The sequence below is a fragment of the Rhamphochromis sp. 'chilingali' genome, assembly GCF_963969265.1.
Source record: "Rhamphochromis sp. 'chilingali' genome assembly, chromosome: 21".
NCBI classification, from domain to species: Eukaryota; Metazoa; Chordata; class Actinopteri; order Cichliformes; family Cichlidae; genus Rhamphochromis; species Rhamphochromis sp. 'chilingali'.
The window spans coordinates 13,464,781-13,490,853 of record NC_137949.1 but is presented as its reverse complement, the minus strand read 5'-3'; the positions used below and the strand labels follow the sequence as shown (position 1 = coordinate 13,490,853).

General features: G+C 40.1%; 1 protein-coding gene across 2 annotated transcripts in view; it reads left to right on the top strand.

Moving 5' to 3' along the window:
- The window catches only part of sntg2 (syntrophin, gamma 2), a 108,907-nt gene that overhangs the window by 39,325 nt on the left and 43,509 nt on the right, over window positions 1–26,073 (top strand). For both annotated transcript variants that reach the window (XM_080870681.1, XM_080870680.1), the window contains exon 9: window positions 13,247–13,371. In XM_080870681.1, the coding sequence (XP_080726807.1) occupies window positions 13,247–13,371 (125 nt within the window). The remainder of the gene's footprint in view (window positions 1–13,246; window positions 13,372–26,073) is intronic.

Here is a 26,073-nt window from a genome sequence, read left to right as displayed (position 1 = left end):
TTCAACTTTGGCTTACTTTAGACATGGGACGGTTACTGGTGTCAGACAAGCTGCCACACATGCCAGCTGAGAGCAGGAAACTGAGGCTCCATTTCACACGGGCTCAGCAAAATTGGGCAATAGAAGACTGGAAAAATGCTGCCTGGTCTGATGAGTCTCAATTTTTGCTGCGACATTCAGATGGTAGTGTCAGATTTTGGAGTAAGCAACATGAAAGGATGGACCCATCCTGCATTATCAGGCTGGTATTGGTGTAATGGTGTGGGGGGATATTTCTTGCGGCACTTTGGGCTCCTTAGTACTATCTGGATATCATTTAAACGCCACAGCCCACTGAAGTAATGTTGTTGACCATGCTGCTAACTATCCTCACAGTGTACCAGTCTTCTGATGGGTGATCCCAGCTGGATAACGCAACAGGTCATAAAGTTCACATCATCTGAAACTAGTTTCTTAAATATATCAGTGAGTTATCAAATGCACTCAAATGGCCTCCATAGTCACCAGATCTCCAATAGAGCGCCTTTCGGGTGTTACAGAACAGCGGCATGAAGAATTAAAGCTTTTCTGAAGTTAAAAAGGAGTCCGACCTGATATTCCCAGTGTAACTAATAAAGTGGCCAGTGAGTGTAGCTTGTAATTTTCTATACCGCTGAGGCATTATGGCCATTAGCATTAGTAGCAGTTGAGACTATTAGCACTGCTAATATTGACATCTCCTCCCTGCTTCCTTCTGTTTGTGTACATTAGGGAAATCTGCATTGTTAGACTATCAGACTCTTCATCTCATCGAGACGTTGCCGGGATCACACCCAGCGATGGAGAACAGATAAATGTGTGCCGGAGCCATCTTGTTATTCCAATTAGAAAAATGAACATCTTGTGGATGTAACATTTTCATTTGATGGAGAAACGGTTTCTCAATATGCGACAGTAATGGAACCTTGATAGAAATTACACCTGAGCTTGTTTTCTGAAAAAGGTTAATCCCACATGCAATAACAAAACCCCAGTACGCCCACACGCTGTGGCTGATTTAGACCAGTTACAAAGGTCTGGTCGTGGGATGCTGGGATTTATGTGAGATCACCCAAGTGCATGCACATAACAACAATAAGAAAGGTGTAGGTTGTTAGTAGCAGTGAGCAGCTATAGGTTATCTCAGCTTTGCAAGTGTTCGATACGCAATCATTTTTTTAAAATTCATTCATGAAGCGCAGGAGAAACAGGAGTTTTAATGAATACGAAGCCTCATAAAAGACTTCTGTCCTTGTTTGCGGTTAGAGGAGCCTTCATTGATGTCTCTTTGGAGGCGTATAATGAAAACGCTTTTTAAGTCTTAGAATTTAAACCTCCACTACTCCTTTTTTCTTTTTTTTGTGGGCTTTTGCTGGTCAAGAAGGTAAAAAGATATCAACTAAATCATATCATGATGAATTCTTGGCGACTAATTACTTTAAAAATATTTTTGCAATAGAGGTTTTCAGAAATGTTGTTAAGCAGGGGCAAATAACGCATCTAAATCTCAATATTTGTGCATTTCCCTGCCATCCTGTGAATATTGTGAGGTAAATCCAGGTTCTAAATTCTTGTTTCATTTTGTTAGAGTTACAGGTTTTGAAAGTGAAGCTTTTGGATACGACTTCTTTATTTTTCCATGAATCGGAAGATTCAGTCAACAGACAGAGAAGTCAATTTCTGACATGTTTCTGGAAATAAAATATTCCATCAGTCACTGAATGATATATGAACGAGTCCTCGGTGTAAAGCTTTAGATTACATAGAGGAATCCAAGTGGAAAGTTTGTAAGTGCTACTGAAGTGGAGATTTGTGGCTCAGAATATTAGAGGAAAGGGCATTTTGAAGAAAACAGCTGTTTGAAGAGGTGCTTGGGAAGAGTGTGCACGATATTGATATTTAAAAATCTAAGATAAATTAAATTTAAAGTAAATCTGAGGGTTTGCAAAATGTCTAACAAAGTGCAGACAAATCACACCAGAACGATTGTATTTGTTTGTGTTATTATTAATTCCTTGCTCTCTCCCACAGTGTCCTTTTTCCTTCCCCTCACCCCAAACTAGTTACATTAGATTGTGGCTCCGCCCTGAGCCTGGTTGTGCTGGAAGTTTCCTGTTAAAAGGGAGTTTTTCCTTCCCACATTCGCCAAGTGCTCGCTCATAGGGGCTCATCTGATTTTTGGGGTTTTCTTTGCATTATTGGACGGTCTTTATCTGACAATATAAAGTGCCTTAAAGTGACTGTTGTCGTGATTTGGAGTTATATAAATAAAATAGAATTAAAGTCTGAAAAAAATGCATTAGTATGGAAGTACAGTAGCGGCAGTGGAGTTACCATCCACTGGTAACTCCATCCAAGTTACCAGTGGATGGAGAAATGATCTTTTAATTTTCTTTCCTTTTGTCTCACTATTGGAGTACTCAACCCGTTACTTGATCTATTAACTGCCTCCGTTGAGCCTAGAATGGACAGCTAGTAGGGGAAGAATGGCACTGATATTAGAAAACAGACACAGGAGGAGATTTTCTAAAACCATGAAGCTTCCTTCAATGAGGGCCCGACCGATATACTGCTGGGCTGATGATATCAACCGATATAAGCAATTGGCCAGTTAAGTTGACACTTATGACTAATAAATGAAAATGAAATGAAAATTAATCAAACATATCCATTCAATCTGAGCAGAGTTGGACAGAGCAAACATGAGTAAATAACTACCTTTATAACTGTTAGGGGTCATTATTAGTCTGATGAACAACTCTATTGGAGTTGTTCTTTAGAAAGAAAAAATATATATACTGGTTGCTTTATTGGAGTATCAGATTTTTAAATCCCAGTTTAACCTGTGGTTGAAACTCAAAGTTATAAAATAACTGCTTTTTAGGAAGCTTTGTTTCAACAACAGCAACAGGAGGAAACTCTGCTTCATTCAGCGACTATGAACTTATCACTCTAGGTAGCTCAGCAGGGCTGACCACTAGCATGGCAGCTGTTGTTCATACAAATCTCCTTTGACTTTGATGTGTTATTAAATGTGAAATAATCCATAACATCCTCTGCACACATATGCTAGGATGGTGTTTTTTATTTTTTCCAGACTGCAGGTCCCAGGTCTGAGAGTTGGCCCCTGGCAGAGAGAGGAGAATTAATTACCTCAGCTAGTGTCTCGCTGTTGCTTCCAACATTCATGTCAAAACAAAGATTTACTGGCTTCACTGATCAAGATTGTTTTAGCCTAAGAGTAATACCTGCAAAATCACCAAAACCTATTTGTTTTCATATTTTTAGGGGCAAATGTTGTATTAGCAGTTTAAAATATTGTGAAATTATATCACGTTAGTTTTGGTCATTTTTTTTAACCCCTACATATTGTGCCCGTGTATATATTTTTATGCTTAATCATAGGCTATGTTAAATCAAAAGTGGCTCTATTTTAATAGCTCTGTGGCAAAATAACAAAGTGTAATTTTCATTTCACAGCTGCAGAATCAGAGTGTGACTCTGCCCACAATAGCAACAGAGCCTGTTTGAGTTCATGAAGCAGATGAATCAATCTGCCATCACAGGGTAGGAAGGGTCAAAAAGAAAACAGACCCAAGTCATTCATTTAGGTCTGTCATTCTACAAAGCTGTTATTCGCTCATTGAGCTTTCTTGGTCTTCAGTGGTAATGGCTGTGATTACAGTGTACTGCTGGGATGCTGGATTGGGAGACGTTTCAGTGTAGAAGCAGCTGACTTCACAGAGGGGATACTTCAGTCTTACCAGAGGACAGCGTGATGCAGTTTGCTCATTACCTTCACTGACAACACCGGCTACCAAAAACATGTGTGCATCAGTGCATCAAAGAGAAAGTGTTTTAGAGTTCTCCTGGATAAACAAAACTATTTACCTAAAGATAATATTTTGGTTTTAAGCTAAATCCTCAGATAATTCCATATTAATACATTCATTAATAATGGAAAGGGTCGCTTTAAAACAGTCTGGCTTGTCATTTCATATGCATTATTCAGAGTAATCATGAAGGACAGCAGGTGGTCATTTTAAGCTTTCATAGATTTAAAGTGTTTCCATTTAAAACTCTAGCAGGTGCTGGAGAAGCCCACGTCTCTGGACGGTCTGTGGACGATCTTACTATTTGCACAGAAAACCCTGACACATACCTGCCTATGCAAAAATAATTCTGGTACAAATCTGTAACAGATCAGCTGGCTCTGTATAAAGGGTCTTTACATAAAAATGTTTAGTTGTAAACCTGTCTGGCAACATGAGCAGTTTCCCGAGAACAGAAATAACATTTTTAAAAGCTGCAAAAATACAAAATGGAAAAAAGAGGGCCTCTGGAGTGTTTTTGGTCACGTCAACGGAGATTGTGCTTGCCTCACAGAGGACTGTTATGTGAGTGATTGTTTTTGTTCTTTGAGTAGGCCTAATTGTGTGTTGTGTTTCAGATTTTTTAGTGCAGTACAAGGCATGATTTCACTTTCATGTTCACAGAATAATGATAGGAAGCCTCAAGATAGAGATTTAAGGAAAAGTAGGGCAGCACATAACTTAATGGCATGCAATGTCATTTGATTTTCTTTTTGGGGGGAAAATTAATTAACTCAGTAGCATCATATGAAATGGTTTGTAAAGGAAATGTTCTTTAAGCATGAGGTCGGCCTCAGATGAACTACACTACAAAGCAAATGCACACTCTGTCATGTGGTTTACATGACATTTTAACCTCTCTCAGTTCTGCTTAGACTTTACAAAACAGACCACTGACTAAAGCTGCTAAAGGTTCAGGTATTTCTGTTTACAGGAGGTGGACAACAAAACTGAGCTGAAAGTGCATACTAGACTTATTTAGTCAAATCCCCATATAGATTTCATCGTTTTTTTCAGGGTGCCTCCGTCTCACCCTATTCCTAGCAACCTCTTTTGTCACACCACCCCATCTGCATGTCCTCCTTCGTTACATCCAGGAACTCTGTCATCTTCCTTTTTACCTCCTGACTCACGGCTCCATATTCCGCATCGTTTGTCCATTATATCCACTAGCCTTCTGCTGCACGTGTCCCAAACCCTCAACCTTGCCTAACTATGTCTTCGACTTGAGCCGACTCCCTCATATACTAATTTCTAATCTTGTTCTCCAAAATGAATTGGAGAAAAAAAAGCAATCGAGGGGGCCTACAGAAGTTATAGAAAAGATGCATCAATTTCAGAGCAATGCTATTGTGGAAAAAAGTGTTCGTAGCATGGGCACAAAAACGGTCTAACCCACCACTGGGACATTAATTTTACATTCCACATCATGTTTCTGTCCAATGTCATGGCCAAGCTAAGAGTGTGTATTTTATTTTCCTTTATTATGACAACCTTGATGCTTGATGACATCCATCAACGAAAGAGCAGTCTTAGACCTTTCGATAGTAAGAAAAAGGTATGAGCACCGTCACCATATGTTGTTTCAAAAGGGGACAATTTTCCAACAAAATTGATATTTTGTCACATAAACATTCCAAAGCACTAACAGGAAATGCTTTTGAGTTCCCCAGTTGTGAGAGAGGACTTTTATCTAGACTCACATTTTTCATTAACACTCAACAATCACACAGGGAGAAATGGTGGCGAGAGTTAGAGACTGCAATTTCTTCACTGACAGCACCCCCAATAAACCCAAATCCTGTGCAGCCACCAGGGGCACGGTGGGGTGAGGAGCATGCTGCTCCTATTTTCTTGTCAGAAAAGACATTGCCTTTATTTGAGTTCATATTGCTCTTTACTCTTACATTAAATGGCTGCATTCTGCTGAATTCACTGTCAAAACTCAGCCTGGAAATGTGGGAAAAGTTAAAATCGTGAAGCCAAGTTGAGGGAAAGTTGGTACACAAACAAATTCCTTACAGAGGAATTGCAATAATACGTGGCAATGATGAACACCAGCTCATTCTCCTTGTGGAACGATGTCACGTACGAGTCCATTATTTGTTTTAACAACAAAAACTTACCTTTTAATTTTTTTTTAAAAAACTACATAATTTGGCTTCAGCTGAAACTGATTTACAAGACTTTTTTTCAGTGCCTTGCTTCCAGCATTGTGCAGCAGTGCTGAGTCACTGATGCACATAATAATAATACCTTAAGCTACATTTTCTAGGATTGCTCTGTTTTATGGTTGGTGGTTCAGCCAATTCTCCATCAGTCCATCAGACTGAGTAAAATCAGCTCTTAGATTATTTTGAGACTAATTTTACTTGCTTTATGAAATCCCACTCATCGTTTCTTTATTTATATATTACCCCTCAGCCGGCCAGCATGGACAACCAGTTTTGTCAGTTAATTGGATAACTTGAATGAGGTGATGTAGGATTATCAAATTGAGACTTTGTGCATCTACTCAGAGACTGAGGGGTAGCACTGGTGGCCACCAGTATTTTATTAAATGATCTTAAGCAATAGTTCTCCAGGATTTCTGAAGAACTGTCTTTGGTCATTGACTGCTTTTACACACATTTATAGTCCAGTCCTTGTACCTTACAATTTCCAGAGCAATGTGGTTTGTTAAGCAACTTACCACTGAACTATTAATCATTCAAGCTGAAAAAAGCCACCCAACTCAGGGGACAAATCAGTAGTTTGTCTCTGAATGATGGAGAACTTGGCAAAAAACCACCTTTAAATTTTATCTTCAGGCGCTGAGTTATTACCGACCTGTCAGTAAAACACAGTTTGTTACCATTTCTTTAATTCAGTCTATGAAAAGTGCTAAAGATAATGGCCTGAAAGGCATAAATTATTATTTCTGCACCAACAAGGTCAATCCCAAAAAGCTATTGGCCAAAAACGGCATTTCTAAGGATCGCGTGTGTCCTTGAGGACCTGAAGAAGTTTGTCCAGTAGATCTGCAGGAGTAGTAATATTTTGTGCTCATTAAAAATGTATTGTGCCATTCATTGTAGTTTTTAAGTCTGAGAAACTCACAAAAACCCATGTATCAAATATGATATGCTTGGCTTTAAAAGGTTAAGCCTGAAAGAATACAGAGGAAAGGCTGAGGTATCGCAGTTTACACAAGAACTGAAGTGAAAATCAGTGGCAAAAAGGATTTTTTAGGGACTGGTGAATCTGAGTTTTAAATTTATTCATTCAAATAGTCAGAGAGTTACAACAGATGGTGTCTACAAACATCTGTAAAACACAGTGGACACTCTGTCATTATTTTTAGCTACATGTCAGGTAGTGATTTTGGGGCTCTCGTCAAAATTGATGGACTTATGAACACAGAAAAATACAGTCTGAATATAGTTGGTCATACCAAATAATGCCATTCATCCTCATTAGAATTGCACAATTAGTGTTCTAAATTGCCCATAAGTGTTAGCATCTATGTGTTAGCGCTGCGATGGGCTGGTGAGCTCTCCAGGGTGTACCCCGCCTCTCATCCTATGGCAGCTGGGATATGTTGCAGAATAAGCCTAGAGAGCTACCAAAAAAATCATTACCAGTAAAACCTACTGGTTGGAAAAAGCCACACACAGGGAGAACATGCAAACTCCACACAGAAATCACTGCAGCACCCTTCTCCTTCCTCTTTTTTTAATTCATTGTTTTAGTAGAAGTATGGTTTAGACAGTCAAGACTCCTTCAGGATAATTTGCTGATTTTTGCGCCCTACATTGCTGTACATAAAATATTTTTCTGTACTAAAATGCTGATAATATATTTTAAGCTGAAAGGAGAGAGCTGTGCCTATATATTTTAGTAATGTCCTCTTAAATTTACTGAGCTTTGTCCTCACTAGCCTTTCCAATAATTATTCTCAGTTCATGACACTTCTCAAATATCAGTATCCGTGATGGAATGACTGGCTGTGGCTTTAGGTTCTGTTCCAGCTCCACAGAAGAGGCAGGTGCTTTGTCAGTGTAATCCATTCTGACAGCCTGATAGTTTTCCATTTCCTACCACCTCATCTACTCTCTGCAGAGCTCCACTTGAGAGTTAAGTAACATGTTGTTCGGGGTTGACATAATTGGAGCAGAGGATGATAATTTCTTTAGAAATATTGCTATTACTGGTGGCGAGCTGACAGGGGTCTGCATGCGACATGTTGCAGTTCAGCAATGATGTGTCTCAATGTGCAAAGGTGGGCATTTTTTCCTCTGCCGTTCACTCTCGACTGCAGTCCACCTAGCGGCTATTTAAATGCTCCATCTTCAGCCATTTCAAAGTCAGAGGAAGGCAGGTAGGCGATTTGGTTTCTCGCATTGTGAACACAAGCCTTCCTTTACTGTGCATGCAATGATAAAGTGGGACTACATCAGATTATTTTTTGGAGTTTTGGGATTTTGTGCTGACGGATAATCTTTGGCTTCAGGAACGATTCACTGTTTGATGTTCACTCTGCTTCACTCAGTTGATCCTCAAGCTTGTAACTCTTTAGATAATGAAGAACAGATGGATTACACATTAAGTATAGTGTGATTTGCATTTAAATGTGGCATACTTCCAACTGTCAAAGCTTTTGTCAACATTTTTTGCTGCAGGACTATTTAGAATAAATGACTGTTGGTGCAGCAGATCAGTCAGAAGCTCCATTAGAACTTGAAATTCTGAAACAATTTGAGGCACCATCAGGCCGACCCTCCTGGGTGATAAGTTAGCAGCGATGCAGGTGGATGCTTCTCTGGTGTCCTGGATTGTTGATTACCTGACAGGAAGACCACAATATGTACGTCTCCCACAGTGTGTGTCTGACAAGGTGATTAGCAACACAGGGGCACCACAGGGGACTGTCCTCTCCCCCTTCCTCTTCACCCTCTACACCACAGACTTCAGCCACTGCACAGAGACCTGCCATCTTCAGAAGTTTTCTGATGACTCTGCGGTGGTTGGATGCATCAGCAGGGATGATGAGACAGAGTACCGGGCTGTGGTCGACTCCTTTGTCACGTGGTGTGAGCAGAATCATCTGCAGCTCAACGTGGCAAAGACCAAGGAACTGATCGTGGACTTCAGGAAGACCAGGAAACACTTGACCCCTGTTTCAATCCAGGGGGTCAGTGTTGACATTGTGGAGGACTATAAATACCTTGGAGTACACATTGACAATAAACTGGACTGGGCTAAAAACACCACAGCACTTTACAGGAAGGGCCAGAGTTGTCTCTATTTTTTGAGGCGACTGAGGTCCTTCAACATCTGCCAGAAAATGCTGAGGATTTTCTATGAGTCTGTTGTGGCCAGTGCGATCCTCTATGCTGTTGCATGCTGGGGGAGCAGGCTGAGGGTCGCAGATGCCAACAGACTTAATAAACTGATCCGTAAGGCCAGCAATGTTGTGGGGATGGAGCTGGACTCCCTCAAGGTGGTGTCGGAGAGGCGGATGCTGTCCAAGATAAAGACAATGTTGGATAACACCTCCCACCCACTCCATGACATGCTGGTCAGTCACAGGAGCACGTTCAGTGAGAGACTGAGATTACCGAAAAGCACCACTGAACGACACAGGAAATCATTCCTGCCTGTGGCCATCTCCCTGTACAACGCATCCACTTAACACACTGTTTGCTGCTACAGCTACACATGTTTCTTTTCCAAATATTTATTTATAAGTGACTTATGTATGTATGTATGTATGTATGTATGTATGTATATATATGTATATATTGTACTATTCTTAGTTAGCGTATTGTCTGTCTTGTCTTAATGTTGGTTTAAAATGGAGCACTGTAACAAAAAATAATGTCCCCCAGGGATCAATAAAGTATTCTGATTCTGATTTTAATTATGTTACAGTCTGGTGGTTTTTTTGCTGCAAAAGCACGATTCTTACTTGGATACCAATAGTAATGATAGACCAAAATTAAAAACAGTAGGAAACATTTGCTTCAGCAATTTTGTCATAAGTGTTTGCATAAGATTAATATTCCTAAATTGTTACAAAATCTAGACTATACTTCAGACAACCCCAGAAGAACTGTTGAAAAGATGGCTTGAAACTGCACTGATCAGTATAAGCCAATGAGTTCTTCAATGATCTAACGTCACACTGCACTGTGAATGGTGACATTGTTACCAAAAATTGAGACAAAGAACACAAAGAATTGTGTACGTTAATACTGATGTACCACAGGGATCTCTACTGAACCACTTTTGTTCTGGGAAATGCAGATCTCCATGCCAACAGCACACAAACAGTCTTCTCTTCTATTCCTCCTGACTCCTCCCATCTTATTGGAGAGTTGCTTGTCAGAATTTGTAACACTGCCCGCATTTAAAAATAAAGATCATATGTTTTATTTGACATAGTCACTATATATCAATGGTTCTATATTCATGACAGGAATTGGTGTTCAGTTGCTAGATTCCTTGCAAGCTTTTGTATGGACAAACTCCCACAAACATTGTTAGTTTCTTCCTCCAGTTAAGGGTTGTTTGGCTTTTTCATCTGTATTGATTTTTAACTGTTAATGGGAAATACATTTCCTTAAAACTCCCCAGACTTTATTAAGATTTTAAAATATGAAAGTTGGTGATCTTAAATTGCCCCTAAGTATGAATGTGCGTGCCCTGTGTTAGGCCTGTGACAGACTGGCCTAGGGTGTGGGTCTAGGGTGTACCCTGCCACTCAGCTATACTTAATACATAGACTTGATATCAGCCTCTTGGCTGGGATAGGCTCCAGCCGTTCTGAGAGAAAATGCCTTGTCAGAGGTCTGACGAGATGGGCAAGACTGCTTCAAGCTGAAAGGACATCACTTGTTACAACGCGGGTATGCAGAAGAGCTTCTCTAAAGAACCAGAACCTTTAACCTTGAAGCTCGTGGGCTACAGAAGATAACACCAGGCGCCACTGCTGTTAGCTAAGAACAAGAAACGGAGGCTAAAAATTGACATAATTCAACAGCATACTGGAAAAATGTTGTTTGGTCTGATGAGCCTTGATTTCTGTTACAAAATACAGATGGTGGGGTCAGAATTTTGAGTAAACTATATACACAATATGAAAGCATGGATCCATCCTGGCTTGTACGAACAGCTCAGGCTGCTGGTGGTGATGGTGAAACCGCACCACCCAGTAACATAGCTGAGGAGTGCATTTCGTTATAGGTATAATGCTTCAAAGGTATGCGGTATACAGCAATCAGCCATCATCGTTTTTCCTTAAACTTTCGTCATATAGAAAACTTAAGCACAACTATTTTGAATACACATTTCATGCTCGTTCCTCTTCTGAACAGACTAATTCAGAGCGAGCTGCACTGACCATTATGGTAATGCTGAATTGCTCTGGAGTCCATTATAAAGTAATTTGAAGACTCGCCTAATGCCACGTTAAATGCCACCATCAACACGTATCCATAACACACATTTCCTTTTCATATTAACACATTGTATTATTGTTATACACCAGGCAGTTTTTAAACAGCAATTTTAGTTTTATTTGCCTAATTTTGCCTATGAATATCTAAATGCACTTCTGTATTTGCCAGAGGCTTGTATCCAGCACTCACCACTTATTAAAAAAAAATCCATTAAAGAGAGCTGAGAGAGACACGGTCAACATGACTGAAACCTATCAATTTAAATGGCAAGTGTATTTCCCCTGAAATTACTCCCTAACACCTCAACATTTTTATAAGAACTAATTTCATTCTGTCATTAATCAATGTCAACAGGACGTTTTTCTTTGATATGTGACCATTTTCTGCAGATCCACTTGTGTTTTTGAGTATGTGTGAGTGAGGTGACGTTTTTGTAACTTCTCTCTCTTGTAAACGATGCTGCACATTTCCATTAACACAGCTGTAATCAGTATTTATCTGGGCACACTGGGAAGACTAACCGTTTCCCAGGTGAATGCTAATAAGATGATAATAGAAACATACTTAATCTACTCCAGCTTCTTTTTAGACACCAAAGAATGGCTGTTACCTGATTTATCTAAACTTTGTATGTAGCCTGATTGGTAGAATGTCTGTTTGTCCTGTTTGCTCTGTTCCTAAACGAAATGAAGCTTTAACTCTTCAGATTTTATACCTGGTTTGTTTAGTTTTATCAGACTGTGCCATGTTCCTTTGTTGTCTGGAGTCATGCTCTGCTGCAGACCAATACAATTGGACAAAGATTCTTTTCCAGGAACAGTTTTTGGTTTAGTTACAAACTTTTTTTAAAACCCAACTACAAGGCACTCTTTGTTAGTTTCCTGTAATGCTGTGGTCTCTCTGAATCAAGGTCTGAGTGCACAAAGTTTGTTGCTTTCCTTGTAACTGAAGAGAAACTTTTTTTTAACTTGTCATTTCCTCTCCAGGCACCGAAGAGACCAAACATGAGTATTTATACTCTCACCTGTGTGGCCTGTTAGAAAGTCCAGAATCCAGTCAGCAAGAACTTAACCAAGACTGATTACATCATGTGGTTTAATCGTGCTAAATGCCAAAGAAAAGCAGCAAGTTAAAAATAGTTTGCCGTCTTCCACTTATCTGTTGGGCCTATACAAACACTGTGGAGGGTCCTGTTCTCTTTAAATTGATGCCAACACCTGCTTAGTATTCCACAAAATCATTGACCACAAACACAATTGCTATACTCATAACAAAACAATTTCAAAGTGAATATTTTGAAATAAATGAAAGGTTTTTCTAACTGATTTATTCAGTTTCAGAACTGAAGGGAAGGATTTATGATGCGTGCTGAAGTCAGAACGTGGTTTCATTACAGAAGTGAGAGTGCAATATTTACTCCATTAGCAAAATATGGACATTTTTAGGTTCTGCTGAGTGATTTTTTTAGTTTCAGTACAGTTATTCTAAACTTACTCACTGTGCACGTAGTTTACATGTAGAGTCTATACACAAGTTATTGATTATTTTCATCATGTTAACTGCAACAGGAGGTGATTTCCCTGATTACAGAGGAGATTTCTGTTAATATCTGGGGCACCAGATATACTTGCACCACTTACATTGAATAATTGGGTTTGATTTGGAAAGAAAAACTGTTGCTATTTGTATGTTTTTTAAGAAAACAGCTGGAGTCTGTAACTTCAGTATATCGAAGTTCAGACATGCTTGGCGTAAGCAGACAGTGAGAACTTCAGACAAAAATAGCTGATTAGCCCTGGTTGAGAAGGGAATTCTTTTGCATGTAAATGGTGCTTGTGTATCATCCATCAGTAATCAAAAGAATTTGGTCAACAGAAGCAGAAAGCTCACGCATTGTTCATGTATTCCACGCAGGCTCCATCACCCCCTTCGCCCTCAGCTAATGAACCAAAGTATGAGAAGCGCTGGCTGGATGCCGTCTCCCTGCCCTTGTTGATGGCCAGAGTCTCCAGATACAAAGCTGGCAAAGATAAATTAAGGTAAGGGTAATCCAGCATGATATAATTCACCTCCAAGGCGCACAGTTCACTGAGCGCAGTTGTTGGCTTAGCAAGCACTTTTCATTTAAGCGGGACGATGTTAATGCCAATATCTATGCACAGGCATAAACGGCTTAAAAGGTCACCGCAGCTACGAGGCTGTGGCTCAGAAGGTGCGACTGAGAGGACACTGGTCGAACTTGTAAAGGCTTTTGATTATTATACCCGTCCTTTTTTGTATTGATTTTCTTGTGCAATGTAATTTCACAACAGTTTTTTTTCCCCACAGGCTTTTTCAATCAGGCTTTTCAGTCATTTCGAAACTGTAGTACAAAATAAACCTACGAGGCCTGTTTGATATTGTTTCACATTTGACAGTCATAACCTATAGATCCCAAATGGCAGGCTTGTATAAACTGCTGAAATGCATTGATTTTTTTCCCCTTTGTGTAGCAACCATTTCTTTCAGTTCTCTTTGTGTTTCTGTGCGTTTTCTGTCATTTGAAGCACTGATTTATTTGGGTTTCTGTTTTTAGAGCCATCTCCTCTCATACAGTGGGGCAAAAAAGTATTTAGTCAGCCACCAATTGTGCAAGTTCCCCCACTTAAAATGATGACAGAGGTCAGTAATTTGCACCAGAGGTACACTTCAACTGTGAGAGACAGAATGTGAAAAAAAAAAAATCCATGAATTCACATGGTAGGATTTGTAAAGAATTTATTCGTAAATCAGGGTGGAAAATAAGTATTTGGTCAATAACAAAAATACAACTCAATACTTTGTAACATAACCTTTGTTGGCAATAACAGAGGTCAAATGTTTACTATAGGTCTTTACCAGGTTTGCACACACAGTAGCTGGTATTTTGGCCCATTCCTCCATGCAGATCTTCTCGAGAGCAGTGATGTTTTGGGGCTGTCGCCGAGCAACACGGACTTTCAACTCCCGCCACAGATTTTCTATGGGGTTGAGGTCTGGAGACTGGCTAGGCCACTCCAGGACTTTCAAATGCTTCTTACGGAGCCACTCCTTTGTTGCCCGGGCGGTGTGTTGTGGATCATTGTCATGTTGGAAGACCCAGCCTCGTTTCATCTTCAAAGTTCTCACTGATGGAAGGAGGTTTTGGCTCAAAATCTCACGATACATGGCCCCATTCATTCTGTCCTTAACACGGATCAGTCGTCCTGTCCCCTTGGCAGAAAAACAGCCCCATAGCATGATGTTTCCACCCCCATGCTTCACAGTAGGTATGGTGTTCTTGGGATGCAACTCAGTATTCTTCTTCCTCCAAACACGACGAGTTGAGTTTATACCAAAAAGTTCTACTTTGGTTTCATCTGACCACATGACATTCTCCCAATCCTCTGCTGTATCATTCATGTGCTCTCTGGCAAACTTCAGACGGGCCTGGACATGCACTGGCTTCAGCAGCGGAACACGTCTGGCACTGCGGGATTTGATTCCCTGCCGTTGTAGTGTGTTACTGATGGTGACCTTTGTTACTTTGGTCCCAGCTCTCTGCAGGTCATTCACCAGGTCCCCCCGTGTGGTTCTGGGATCTTTGCTCACCGTTCTCATGATCATTTTGACCCCACGGGATGAGATCTTGCGTGGAGCCCCAGATCGAGGGAGATTATCAGTGGTCTTGTATGTCTTCCATTTTCTGATGATTGCTCCCACAGTTGATTTTTTCACACCAAGCTGCTTGCCTATTGTAGATTCACTCTTCCCAGTCTGGTGCAGGTCTACAATACTTTTCCTGGTGTCCTTCGAAAGCTCTTTGGTCTTGGCCATGGCGGAGTTTGGAGTCTGACTGTTTGAGGCTGTGGACAGGTGTCTTTTATACAGATGATGAGTTCAAACAGGTGCCATTCATACAGGTAACGAGTGGGGGACAGAAAAGCTTCTTACAGAAGACGTTACAGGTCTGTGAGAGCCAGAGATTTTCCTTGTTTGAGGTGACCAAATACTTATTTTCCACCCTAATTTACGAATAAATTCTTTACAAATCCTACCATGTGGATTCATGGATTTTTTTTTCACATTCTGTCTCTCACAGTTGAAGTGTACCTCTGGTGCAAATTACTGACCTCTGTCATCATTTTAGGTGGGGGAACTTGCACAATCGGTGGCTGACTAAATACTTTTTTGCCCCACTGTATATGTAGAATATTTCTGCACTGGGGGAAAATTATCATTAGCATCTTCACAGTAATTAGGAAGTTGTATCGTGTTGAATTTTCAAGTATCTACCATAAATCCATTGTTAATATGAGAGACTTTTTTGGGAGTGTCCCCTATTTGTGTAAAGTGATGGGTGCAATTTGCATTTGCTGCTGCTCATCGCAGTCCCAGTCACGAGGACAGCAATCTAAGCAGAGATGCCAAACCTCCACCTCTCCAAGCCACCTACTCCAGCTATTCTTGTGGGACACCGAGATATTATTATGCCATTCAAGTGACACAATCTCTGGTGTGTCCTGTGTCCGCCCGGGGGCCTCCCCTCAGCAGGACATGTCTGAAGCACCTTACATAGAGGCATCCGGAAAGCATTCTGGTCAGATGCCCGAACCATCTTAACTGGATCCTTTCAGCATGCAGAAGTATCCCCTCGTCTGAGCCCCTCCTCTAGCATAGAGCTCAACACTCTGTGTCTAAAGAAAAGCCCAGACAGTCTTCGGACCAAGATCCTTTTTTCCTCTGCTTGTATCCATGATATAATTTTTTTCGGTCACTACCCAGAGCGTGTGGCTGTAGATGATGGAACATGGATGCACCGGTAAATCAGCAGCTTCGGTTTAATGCCGAATTCTCTTAACATTCAGGCCGGTACAACATCTGCATCGCTGCACCAATCCATCTGTCAGTCTCCCCCTCCCTCAGTCCCTCACTCATGAACAAGATACTTGAACTCGTCCACTTGGGGCAGAAACTTGGTCCCAGCCCAGGATGCATTTACCACCTTTTACTGCCTGAAAATCATGACCATAGATTTGGAGGTGCTAATTTGCATTTCACTCAAATGCAAACCTCCCCATTGCAAACTGGAGGTCATCATCCATGTAAGGTAATTAACTAGCTTTAGCCACAGCAAAGTCTGGATATTTACATGCATCATATGCAGATATCCATATTATTTGTAGCCTGTAAGCAACAAATAATGTGAAACTGCCCATACAAACTTCTATTTCAAATCAATATAGCATCTATATCAATTTATCAAGCAATATATCAATTAGTATATTAGTGTAACATAGTGTCAAATCACAAATAAAATATTCACAGCCCTTTTTTGTGTTAGGTAAAAACAGCAGAGTCTATAAGTTTGAACAAGACAGTTGTCTATTTAAAGAATAAAATAACTGTCTGTTAAAATGATTATTAGAGATATTGATAAGAAATGAGCTGCTGTAGAAAATGCAGATACAAAGTTAGTCTGGTACCACGAGTTTAGGTGCTTGAGCTTGTGCTCTAAACAACTATTAGTTACCTTTTTCATGAACAGGAAGCTTAATAAAACCTCTAATTTCTTCCATTTAAATGGCTTTTCTTTCAAATTGGAAATTATTTACCTTAGTCCATTTTCCTTATCATTTCCTCCACTTGTGCTGAGCACTAGTCCCCACAGGGTGTGTCAAACTGCAGAATTCAGAAATTGCAGGTACTTAACGATAAATAAATGATGGGACTCTGCTCTGCTCAGTTAATTAAAAATGTTTATTAAACTTGTTTATGGGACTCCACATTGGTTATTATGTCGTTTCAAGCCTTAGGCAGCAGCGAGTGATAAGAAAATTATATAAAAGTGCTACACTGTGGTTTTTCCCTCCCTCATGTTCTCCCGTGTTACAGGAAGTGGTCGGCACATAGTTTAACAAAACTTTAGCTGGGCTGATTCTCACATAATTTAAAAAGAAAAAAAAAAAATCCTGCACTGGAAAACAAAAGCATGCTAAAGTAGTAACGGAAGCACTCGAAATGGACAACCGTATATTGAAAAGTATTGAAAAGCTTGAATAAAGTGTTTAGCATCTTTCCTAAATTACTTATTGAACATTGACCTAAATAGTCTCTAATGTCCTGTCAAGTTACTAATTCAGTGATTTCCAACATCTTTGTTTTTTTTTACTCATCCTAACAGATATACTCAAGGTCGTCTCCATTAGCACCAAAAAGGTTCATATTTAAATGTGTAAACCTTATTTTATTACAGAAGTGAAATAATTTAGATGACTAACTACTGTGAGTCTAAACTGCAGCACATAATTAATTCTAACCAAATAAGATGTCATCCATGATCTATGTAGTAACGCTTATCTAATCCATCCTTTTATATTGTAAGTCAGTATGAAGCTCTAGAAAAGGTGCCGCTCCTCCTCGTGTTAGAGCCACACCAGCTATCATGCCGAGTACCCACAGACCTGTGGGGGCATTGTTAGGATCCGGAGTTGCTGCTGTTGGTCAAGTCCGAGTTCAGCAACACTAAAAAAAATTGGGTCACCTGACTCCTGACTGAAGATCAGCAGTTTTTTTGCTTGCTGATGGCATAGATTCATGGCAGATTTCATCATCAGGCTCCAACTGTGACATTCAGGGAGACAAGTTTTTTTTTGTACACATGCCCACCACAGTCCAAACTGTAACCTCAGTGGCAATCTTTAGGATGTGCTGCTGAAGACTTTACTCAGTGGTTCAACTCTCCAATCATTATCAATACTTAAAAACTACTCGGCAAAAAAAAACTCAAACTGAAATAAATCTGACATTGGAGAGGCGAGTCAAGGAGGCCATTTATGTAAAAAGGAACAAGCCTCTCTAAGAGTACATCTTTCAGTGCAGTGATTGCAGCCATTTCCCAATTGTTTGTACTCATGGACATTGATTAATGGTCATGGCAGTTTGCATATCAACAACGATGAAATCTCAATGCTCATTGTTATGCAGCGGCGCTGGTTTGGATTGTTATGCATGTGTATTGTTTATAAGGCTGGGGAAACCTGCAGTCAGCTGGGACTGTATAAGTCACTTAGATGAGTGAGGAAATGTTTCCCCCCACTGAAAATGCTGCATCCAGATAAGCAGAATCAACTTTCTGGGATTGCATAAGCTTATTATAAACAATGCTACGGTGAATGCTCGCCTTTAGCTAAAGGCGGTCCACCAAAGTAGTCTTGTGTATGACTTCTTTTTTTTTTTTTTTGGCCGGGCACTGTATATTGAGATCAATGCATTACAGTATTAAAGGAGACAGATGTTTAAAAAAAAAAATCAATTCATCCATCTGCCCTGGTGGGAAGTCTCTGGGCTCCCTGTGAATGACCAAGCTCTTTTTCCTAAGGTGAGTTTAAACACTCCAGAGAAAGTTCATTTGTGGTATACACCAGAAATGGAGAATTATTTTGTCAAAGACATAACAAATATTATAATGAATTCATTTAAAGGAATGAGGACGCTTTCATATTTACACTGTAAATGTTGCATCTAAGATTTGTCTGTAAAAATCTTAAGGATGAAAGACAATTTGACATTTCAAAGTAAAAAATATTTTTGTAACTCTAAGATATCCTTATTAAATATATTCTTTATTGAAGTATCGCTTGATCAGTCCAAAGTACAGAATCTGCGGCACAGTTCGCAGCAGGAGGCGATGCGTCTGGAATTGCCCTTTACTCCTAAATTTTATATTTGGATGAAGCAACAGTCCTGCAATACTAAATCTGTCAAATGCTTAGTCCAATCAGCAGTCCAATGATTGGTAAGTAGGACCAAAGAAATGTATTGAGGAGATCTGGAGCTTGGTGACATTGAATGTAATAACCTGATGCTGAATCTGAAATACCAGAGTCCAGTCAATAGGGAACCCTGCAGGCAGTGAGCAGGTCAATATCAGAGTTTGCTCTGAAAAAAAATGTGGGTCTGTTAGAAAGCACAAATATAGATCGGATCAGTGTGGATGCGAGGGCCACAGCCATGCTTATATTATCCACCTCACATCTGACCTTATTATTCATTTACACACATTTACAACAATAAACATGCATATTGCTGTTTTTTATGTTAATCATTTGTTCCTATCAGTAATTATCATGGCCATGGAATAAAACACATTCAACAGCAGAGAGCTGACAGGGGTTTGATTTGAGTTAGTTTAGCTTTGTGCTTAGTTGCGTTTGCATTTTATTTACACCGTTTGTTTTATTGGGGTTAGTATGCGAGGTCTCTCAGGTCATTTTGACTGGATAGTTTGTGCCTCGTTGCCAAACTCCAGTCGATGATAAATAATAAAAGACTGACTACCAGTCTGGATCAGGATGTTAAAGTCAGCAAGTTCTCACTGGCCTGGTGACCCATTATACAGGGAGTGCAGAATTATTAGGCAAGTTGTATTTTTGAGGAATAATGTTATTATTGAACAACAACCATGTTCTCAATGAACCCAAAAAACTCATTAATATCAAAGCTGAATGTTTTTGGAAGTAGTTTTTAGTTTTAGCTATTTTAGGGGGATATCTGTGTGTGCAGGTGACTATTACTGTGCATAATTATTAGGCAACTTAACAAAAAACAAATTTATACCCATTTCAATAATTTATTTTTATCAGTGAAACCAATATAACATCTCCACATTCACAAATATACATTTCTGACATTCAAAAACAAAACAAAAACAAATCAGCGACCAATATAGCCACCTTTCTTTGCAAGGACACTCAAAAGCCTGCCATCCATGGATTCTGTCAGTGTTTTGATCTGTTCACCATCAACATTGCGTGCAGCAGCAACCACAGCCTCCCAGACACTGTTCAGAGAGGTGTACTGTTTTCCCTCCTTGTAAATCTCACATTTGATGATGGACCACAGGTTCTCAATGGGGTTCAGATCAGGTGAACAAGGAGGCCATGTCATTAGTTTTTCTTCTTTTATACCCTTTCTTGCCCGCCACGCTGTGGAGTACTTGGACGCGTGTGATGGAGCATTGTCCTGCATGGAAATCATGTTTTTCTTGAAGGATGCAGACTTCTTCCTGTACCACTGCTTGAAGAAGGTGTCTTCCAGAAACTGGCAGTAGGACTGGGAGTTGAGCTTGACTCCATCCTCAACCCAAAAAGGCCCCACAAGCTCATCTTTGATGATACCAGCCCAAACCAGTACTCCACCTCCACCTTGCTGGCGTCTGAGTCGGACTGGAGCCCTTTACCAATCCAGCCACGGGCCCATCCATCTGGCCCATCAAGACTCACTCTCATTTCATCAGTCCATAAAACCTTAGAAAAACCAGTCTTGAGATATTTCTTGGCCCAGTCTTGATGTTTCAGCTTGTGTGTCTTGTTCAGTGGTCGTCGTCTTTCAGCCTTTCTTACCTTGGCCATGTCTCTGAGTATTGCACACCTTGTGCTTTTGGGCACTCCAGTGATGTTGCAGCTCTGAAATATGGCCAAACTGGTGGCAAGTGGCATCTTGGCAGCTGCACGCTGGACTTTTCTCAGTTCATGGGCAGTTATTTTGCACCTTGGTTTTTCCACACGCTTCTTGCGACCCTGTTGACTATTTTGAATAAAACGCTTGATTGTTCGATGATCACGCTTCAGAAGCTTTGCAGTTTTGAGACTGCTGCATCCCTCTGCAAGATATCTCACTATTTTTGACTTTTCTGAGCCTGTCAAGTCCTTCTTTTGACCCATTTTGCCAAAGGAAAGGACGTTGCCTAATAATTATGCACACCTGATATGGGGTGTTGATGTCATTAGACCACACCCCTTCTCATTACAGAGATGCACATCACCTAATATGCTTAATTGGTAGTAGGCTTTCGAGCCTATACAGCTTGGAGTAAGACAACATGCATGAAGAGGATGATGTGGACAAAATACTCATTTGCCTAATAATTCTGCACTCCCTGTATAATTTTTTTAATGGTTACTTATTGTTTTTATTCCATCTAAGAGAACAGTGCCATCAGCTACGGATTGACTATTAAACATTCCTTGTATTATTATATTAAACGTTAACTGGCCAGGCTGCTAGTGTGGCCGTCTTCATTCAGCTGACAGATGCACACTGTAGCCCAGGATTAACACTTGCATATGAAAATGCACTGATAGGTCATTCATGTCTTTGAATCAAAAATCTGATTCAGGGTGAATTTCTAACTGGGTAAGTCGCTCTGATAACCAGTTTTTGAGTTTTACTGACGTCAGAAATCAGAATAAACTTTGCCCAAAAGTAAACTGTCAAACATCAGTAAAAACCTTTCAATGAGATTAAGAATGCTTTGTCCAGATCTCAGCTACCTCTTATTTCTGACTCTGAGCCCTCTACCACTCATAAATGTATTTTATTTTTAATTTAGCTGCACAAGTTTCACTGTGCAGAATGAAGTGCAGGTCATCCAAACAAGGTTGTTCTGTGCTTAACTAAAAGTTGTGTAACTACGAGCATAATGTGTTGGAGCCAATCATTGCTCAAAGGACATCTTGTAACCAACAGCTACAGTACACTGTGTACAGAGAGAGGTGTTCTGCACTTGCTAACATGAGTTCTTGCAGAAGAGCAAGACTTCCAATCAAAGCAGTTCTGTCCATTCGGTTTTTCTTTGTGTTTTGGGGTTTTTTGTTAGGCTTTTTTTTTGCTAGGTGTATGAGGAGTCAATAAAAACAGCGAAAAAGCTGCCAAATTCACAACAGTGAAGCGTGGTAATCACTGCTGTAAGCGAGAGAAATGTCAGGTGTCCAAGCCTTAAAAAAAAAAAATATCCAAATCCCCAAATTAAAAGCTGAATTAATTATCAGAAAATTAACATTTGATTTGATTAAATGAATAATAAGGTGCAGCACTCATTTTTCAGTTTGGCTCACACAGACCTGGATGGGGATAGCATATTTAATATTATCCTTATTATATTTTTACTTTGTTACATGCATATATCCTGTAATGCAAGAGTAGGTCCTGAGATGATTTCTATAAAGCTTTTCTAATATCTCATTCCCACTTGGAGGATTTTCCATTAGTGTTGATGGAAAGGTGTTGACTCATGGTCTCATTTAAAGTTGATGTGGACTCTGCACACTGCGGTCGATTTGTATCTGAAAGTTTAAACAATGCTCTAGTGGTCCTTGTTAGTACATGCTGTATGCTTCCAGTTGGTATGCTAGATACTTTTTCAAAGTTTTACTCTCAAATGCTAAATTTAATTCTACTCTTAACAAAATGTTAAGAGCAAAGAAGAGCAAGCCTTGTTTCTTTCTTTTTGAAAACATTTTTTCAGTAATACCGAGGTGTCAGAGATGTCCCTCATCGTGACGTAATGGCGTATTATCAGCCTTTTGTTTAAGCTATCAAAATGGATACATTTGAAAGGGAGGAGACCTTGCAGATTAGCAGGGCTTTGTCAGCCACACTTGTGTTAACAGCTGGGCTTTTTAAACAATTCTAAAAGCAAGCAATTATGTACTCAAAGTGTTATGCATCAAAGTTTCATCCTTGGCCAGTGTGAGTAAGTGCACTTAATAGGTTTGCAAACAGTTTTTGAGAAGGTACTCAGAAACATCACAGAAATAAAGGCAGTAACAAATATTACAGTGTTTTATGATATCATTTAGAAAATTTGCATGAATTGTCCCTTTTAATTCCTTACATGACATAAGAAGTGTTTATTTTCCAAAGAAAAGATGCCAAGCAGTGTGCAAACCTACTTTAGGGGCTCAGAAGCTAAATACAGGTGCAATTGAGTGACACTGATGCAAAGATGTGTAGTTTGTGTGTAGAGAATTGTTTAAGATCCTGATGACACAGCACCATTTGACAAGGCAAAAGTACAGGTAATTACAGCTACAGTTGTTTCCCTTACACTTACATATAAAAGAGTCAGTCAGATAGAAAGTTAATGCAAGATTATCTGGCACAGCTTCCTGGTGTTGTGCAGCAGACAACCATAAGAACAGCACGAGCTTGTGCAAACAGTGCACTCATGGGTGCTGGTGCTCACTGCTACTTGCTAATCAATGCAGAAACAGGCAATCGTGTGTCTGTACGGGGAAAGCAAGACCTCGTGGTGGAGGCGCAACTGCTCACTGTTTGGCATTAAATTTTTTGGCTAAGATTCTTCTTAGTAGTTTCCAAAGGGGAATGAAAGGTCACTCAGGTGAACTGAAGCTTAATGATCATTTCTGTGAGAGGGATTTCCAGCAACCACGCTGGGACGGCGTCTTTTTGCACATTGGAAATAAAAGATATCACTACTGAATACCCAAAATATCTCCAAGGTTCAGAAGTTCATAATAAAAAGGATGCACTAGACCAGCGGTCCCCAACCTTTTTTGCGCCACGGACCGGTTTATGCCCGACAAAATTTTCACAGACCGGCCTTTAAGGTGTCGCGGATAAATACAACAAAATAAAACTAGTACTGGTACCGAAAAAAAGAAGACTTATTCATAACACACGTGAAAAGACCAAGTTAACGATAAAAACGATAACAAAATAACGCTGAAAACCGATAAAAACCCTGAAAACCATACATTTCACACCCGAGCCTCAACTCTCGCGGCCCGGTACCAAACGACTCACGGACCGGTACCGGTCTGAGGCCCGGGGGTTGGGGACTGCTGCACTAGACCACCGTCTTACCCATGCAACACTGTAATGCACACGCCTGACACTGAGTACATAACCTTGTCTTTATCACATCACCAACATTAGTAGACTAAACATATTGCAAAACTACTATTAAACAAATGGATGGGCTCCAGTTGTTCAGTGAAAGTAAATCCAGCAGAAAATACATGCACCAAGTTAAAATTTTCATATATTTTTAAGCACCGTAGCTCAAGCTCAATTCCAAAGAGATGAATGTGTTCCCAGTATACTTTCAACTCTGTTATATGCTCACCGTTTGTGCAATTTACACTTTTAATATAGGGGCACACCAGCGAAAAGTAAGGCTACTGTTAATTAGATAAAATTGCCATGGATTTCATGCCTGCACGCTACCAAGAAAATGACTATGTAGCCAAATGACCACTAAACATATTGACTGGTAGTTGTGGGAATTAAACTGGGACAAAAATGGGGGGTTTAATTTCGTGAAAATCACAACTTTAATTAAAGGAATATTATATTGCACTTTAATGATTCAAGCTGGGTGTTTGATCAGTGTCATGGATTCAAAGTTGCACTCACATCTATGCATTTCTTGGTAAGAAATCAAAAGCAAACAAGTTTCTCTCATTCATTATGCCGAGAATGAAATGCCCCAAAGCCTGCTCATTTCCCTGCTTCACTAATCAGTAGCCATGGCACATTTCCCCTCTCTCTGCCACTTGTACTATATTGAAACTAATGGCTTGATTCCCCCAAAAACAGCTTCTTCCTGTATATTCTTCGTGTGTTATCCTGCGTGTTGACTGGGTGATATGTCCATGCTCTGTCTCAGTGGATTTATTACTGCCTAGTCCAGCAGGCAAGACACAATAATTTGTGCCGCTGGGAATGGCGCAGATGTATGAAAAAACGCACTCTCCCATCTCTCAGCAAGGATTTTTTTGTTCTGCTCAGTGAAGGTGGAAGGGCTTTAGCAGCTCCTCCTGACAGCGCTGTTCTCCCTACATTGAGCCGCCAGCTGTCCGTTCCTTTGATTAAGCTCTGCATTTTCAACTCCTCATTCACTGCCTTTTCTCTCTCGTATCTGCCCTTGTGCTGCATGGCCTCTAAAGTTTTACGTCATTTGAAAGAGATCTAATTGATATACCGTTTTATTTATTTATTTTTAAGGTGAGCTCATCAGCTGCTCATTTATCCATGCAGTACTCACTGAAATGCAACTAGATGCATTTGGCAATGCTTGCTCGAAAAACAAAGACTTTCTGAATATCCATTAGTGATGCTTCACAGTTACACAAACCACAACACAAGGCAAATTTGGGTCAGGCACTGGGACAGAAAGAATTTGCACCCTTGTTAAATCAAAAAAACCGACATTCCAGTCCAGCCAAAATCACCCCTGGAGAGTCACTGGGTCAGTACACAGGCAGCGGAACATACGATTTTAACAAGCCTGTTGCAGATACAGTATAACAGTCATGCTCAGATTTGTTAGGAATGCTGACTTTGTATAATCTAACCTCGAGTAGCTGCTCTGTCTGTGCGTGAGGATGGAGTGTTTGGTTTAGGAGCTGCCTAAGAAGATTTCCCTCTTCACACTGTGCGTTGGAAGCATTTTATTGTTTCTGTGTTTATCAGCCTTCATCTCACGTACCTTAACAGCATCATACTGCTGCTGCTCAACACTTCTCAAAAATTCAGGTTTTTTTCCCCTTCTTTCTAATGTTGTAGATTCTCCACTGCAGTGCCTAAAATTGCTTAACCATCTCATATAACCGTTTTTCCATGGCAACCATCTCCGAAGCTAAAAGTATCAGCATCGTACGAATGCACTGAAATTAAGTGTCAAAGCTTTGCATTCTGCTGATGAGCGTGATTCGCCTCAGATGACCTCATCAGAACCCCATCAACAGAGAAACTTAATTGTATTTGTAAAAGAATGCCCTTGACTGCAAACCACTCCAAAGTAACAAAAGAGGTTTTAAATACAGGCCTAAATAAAGGAAAGGAAATGAAGGGACACGTGAAGCAAATTTTTACTGTTAATATTCTCACTTTACTCTGTAAATGGTTTGTGATTGGTGGCTTTCTCAACCTTAACT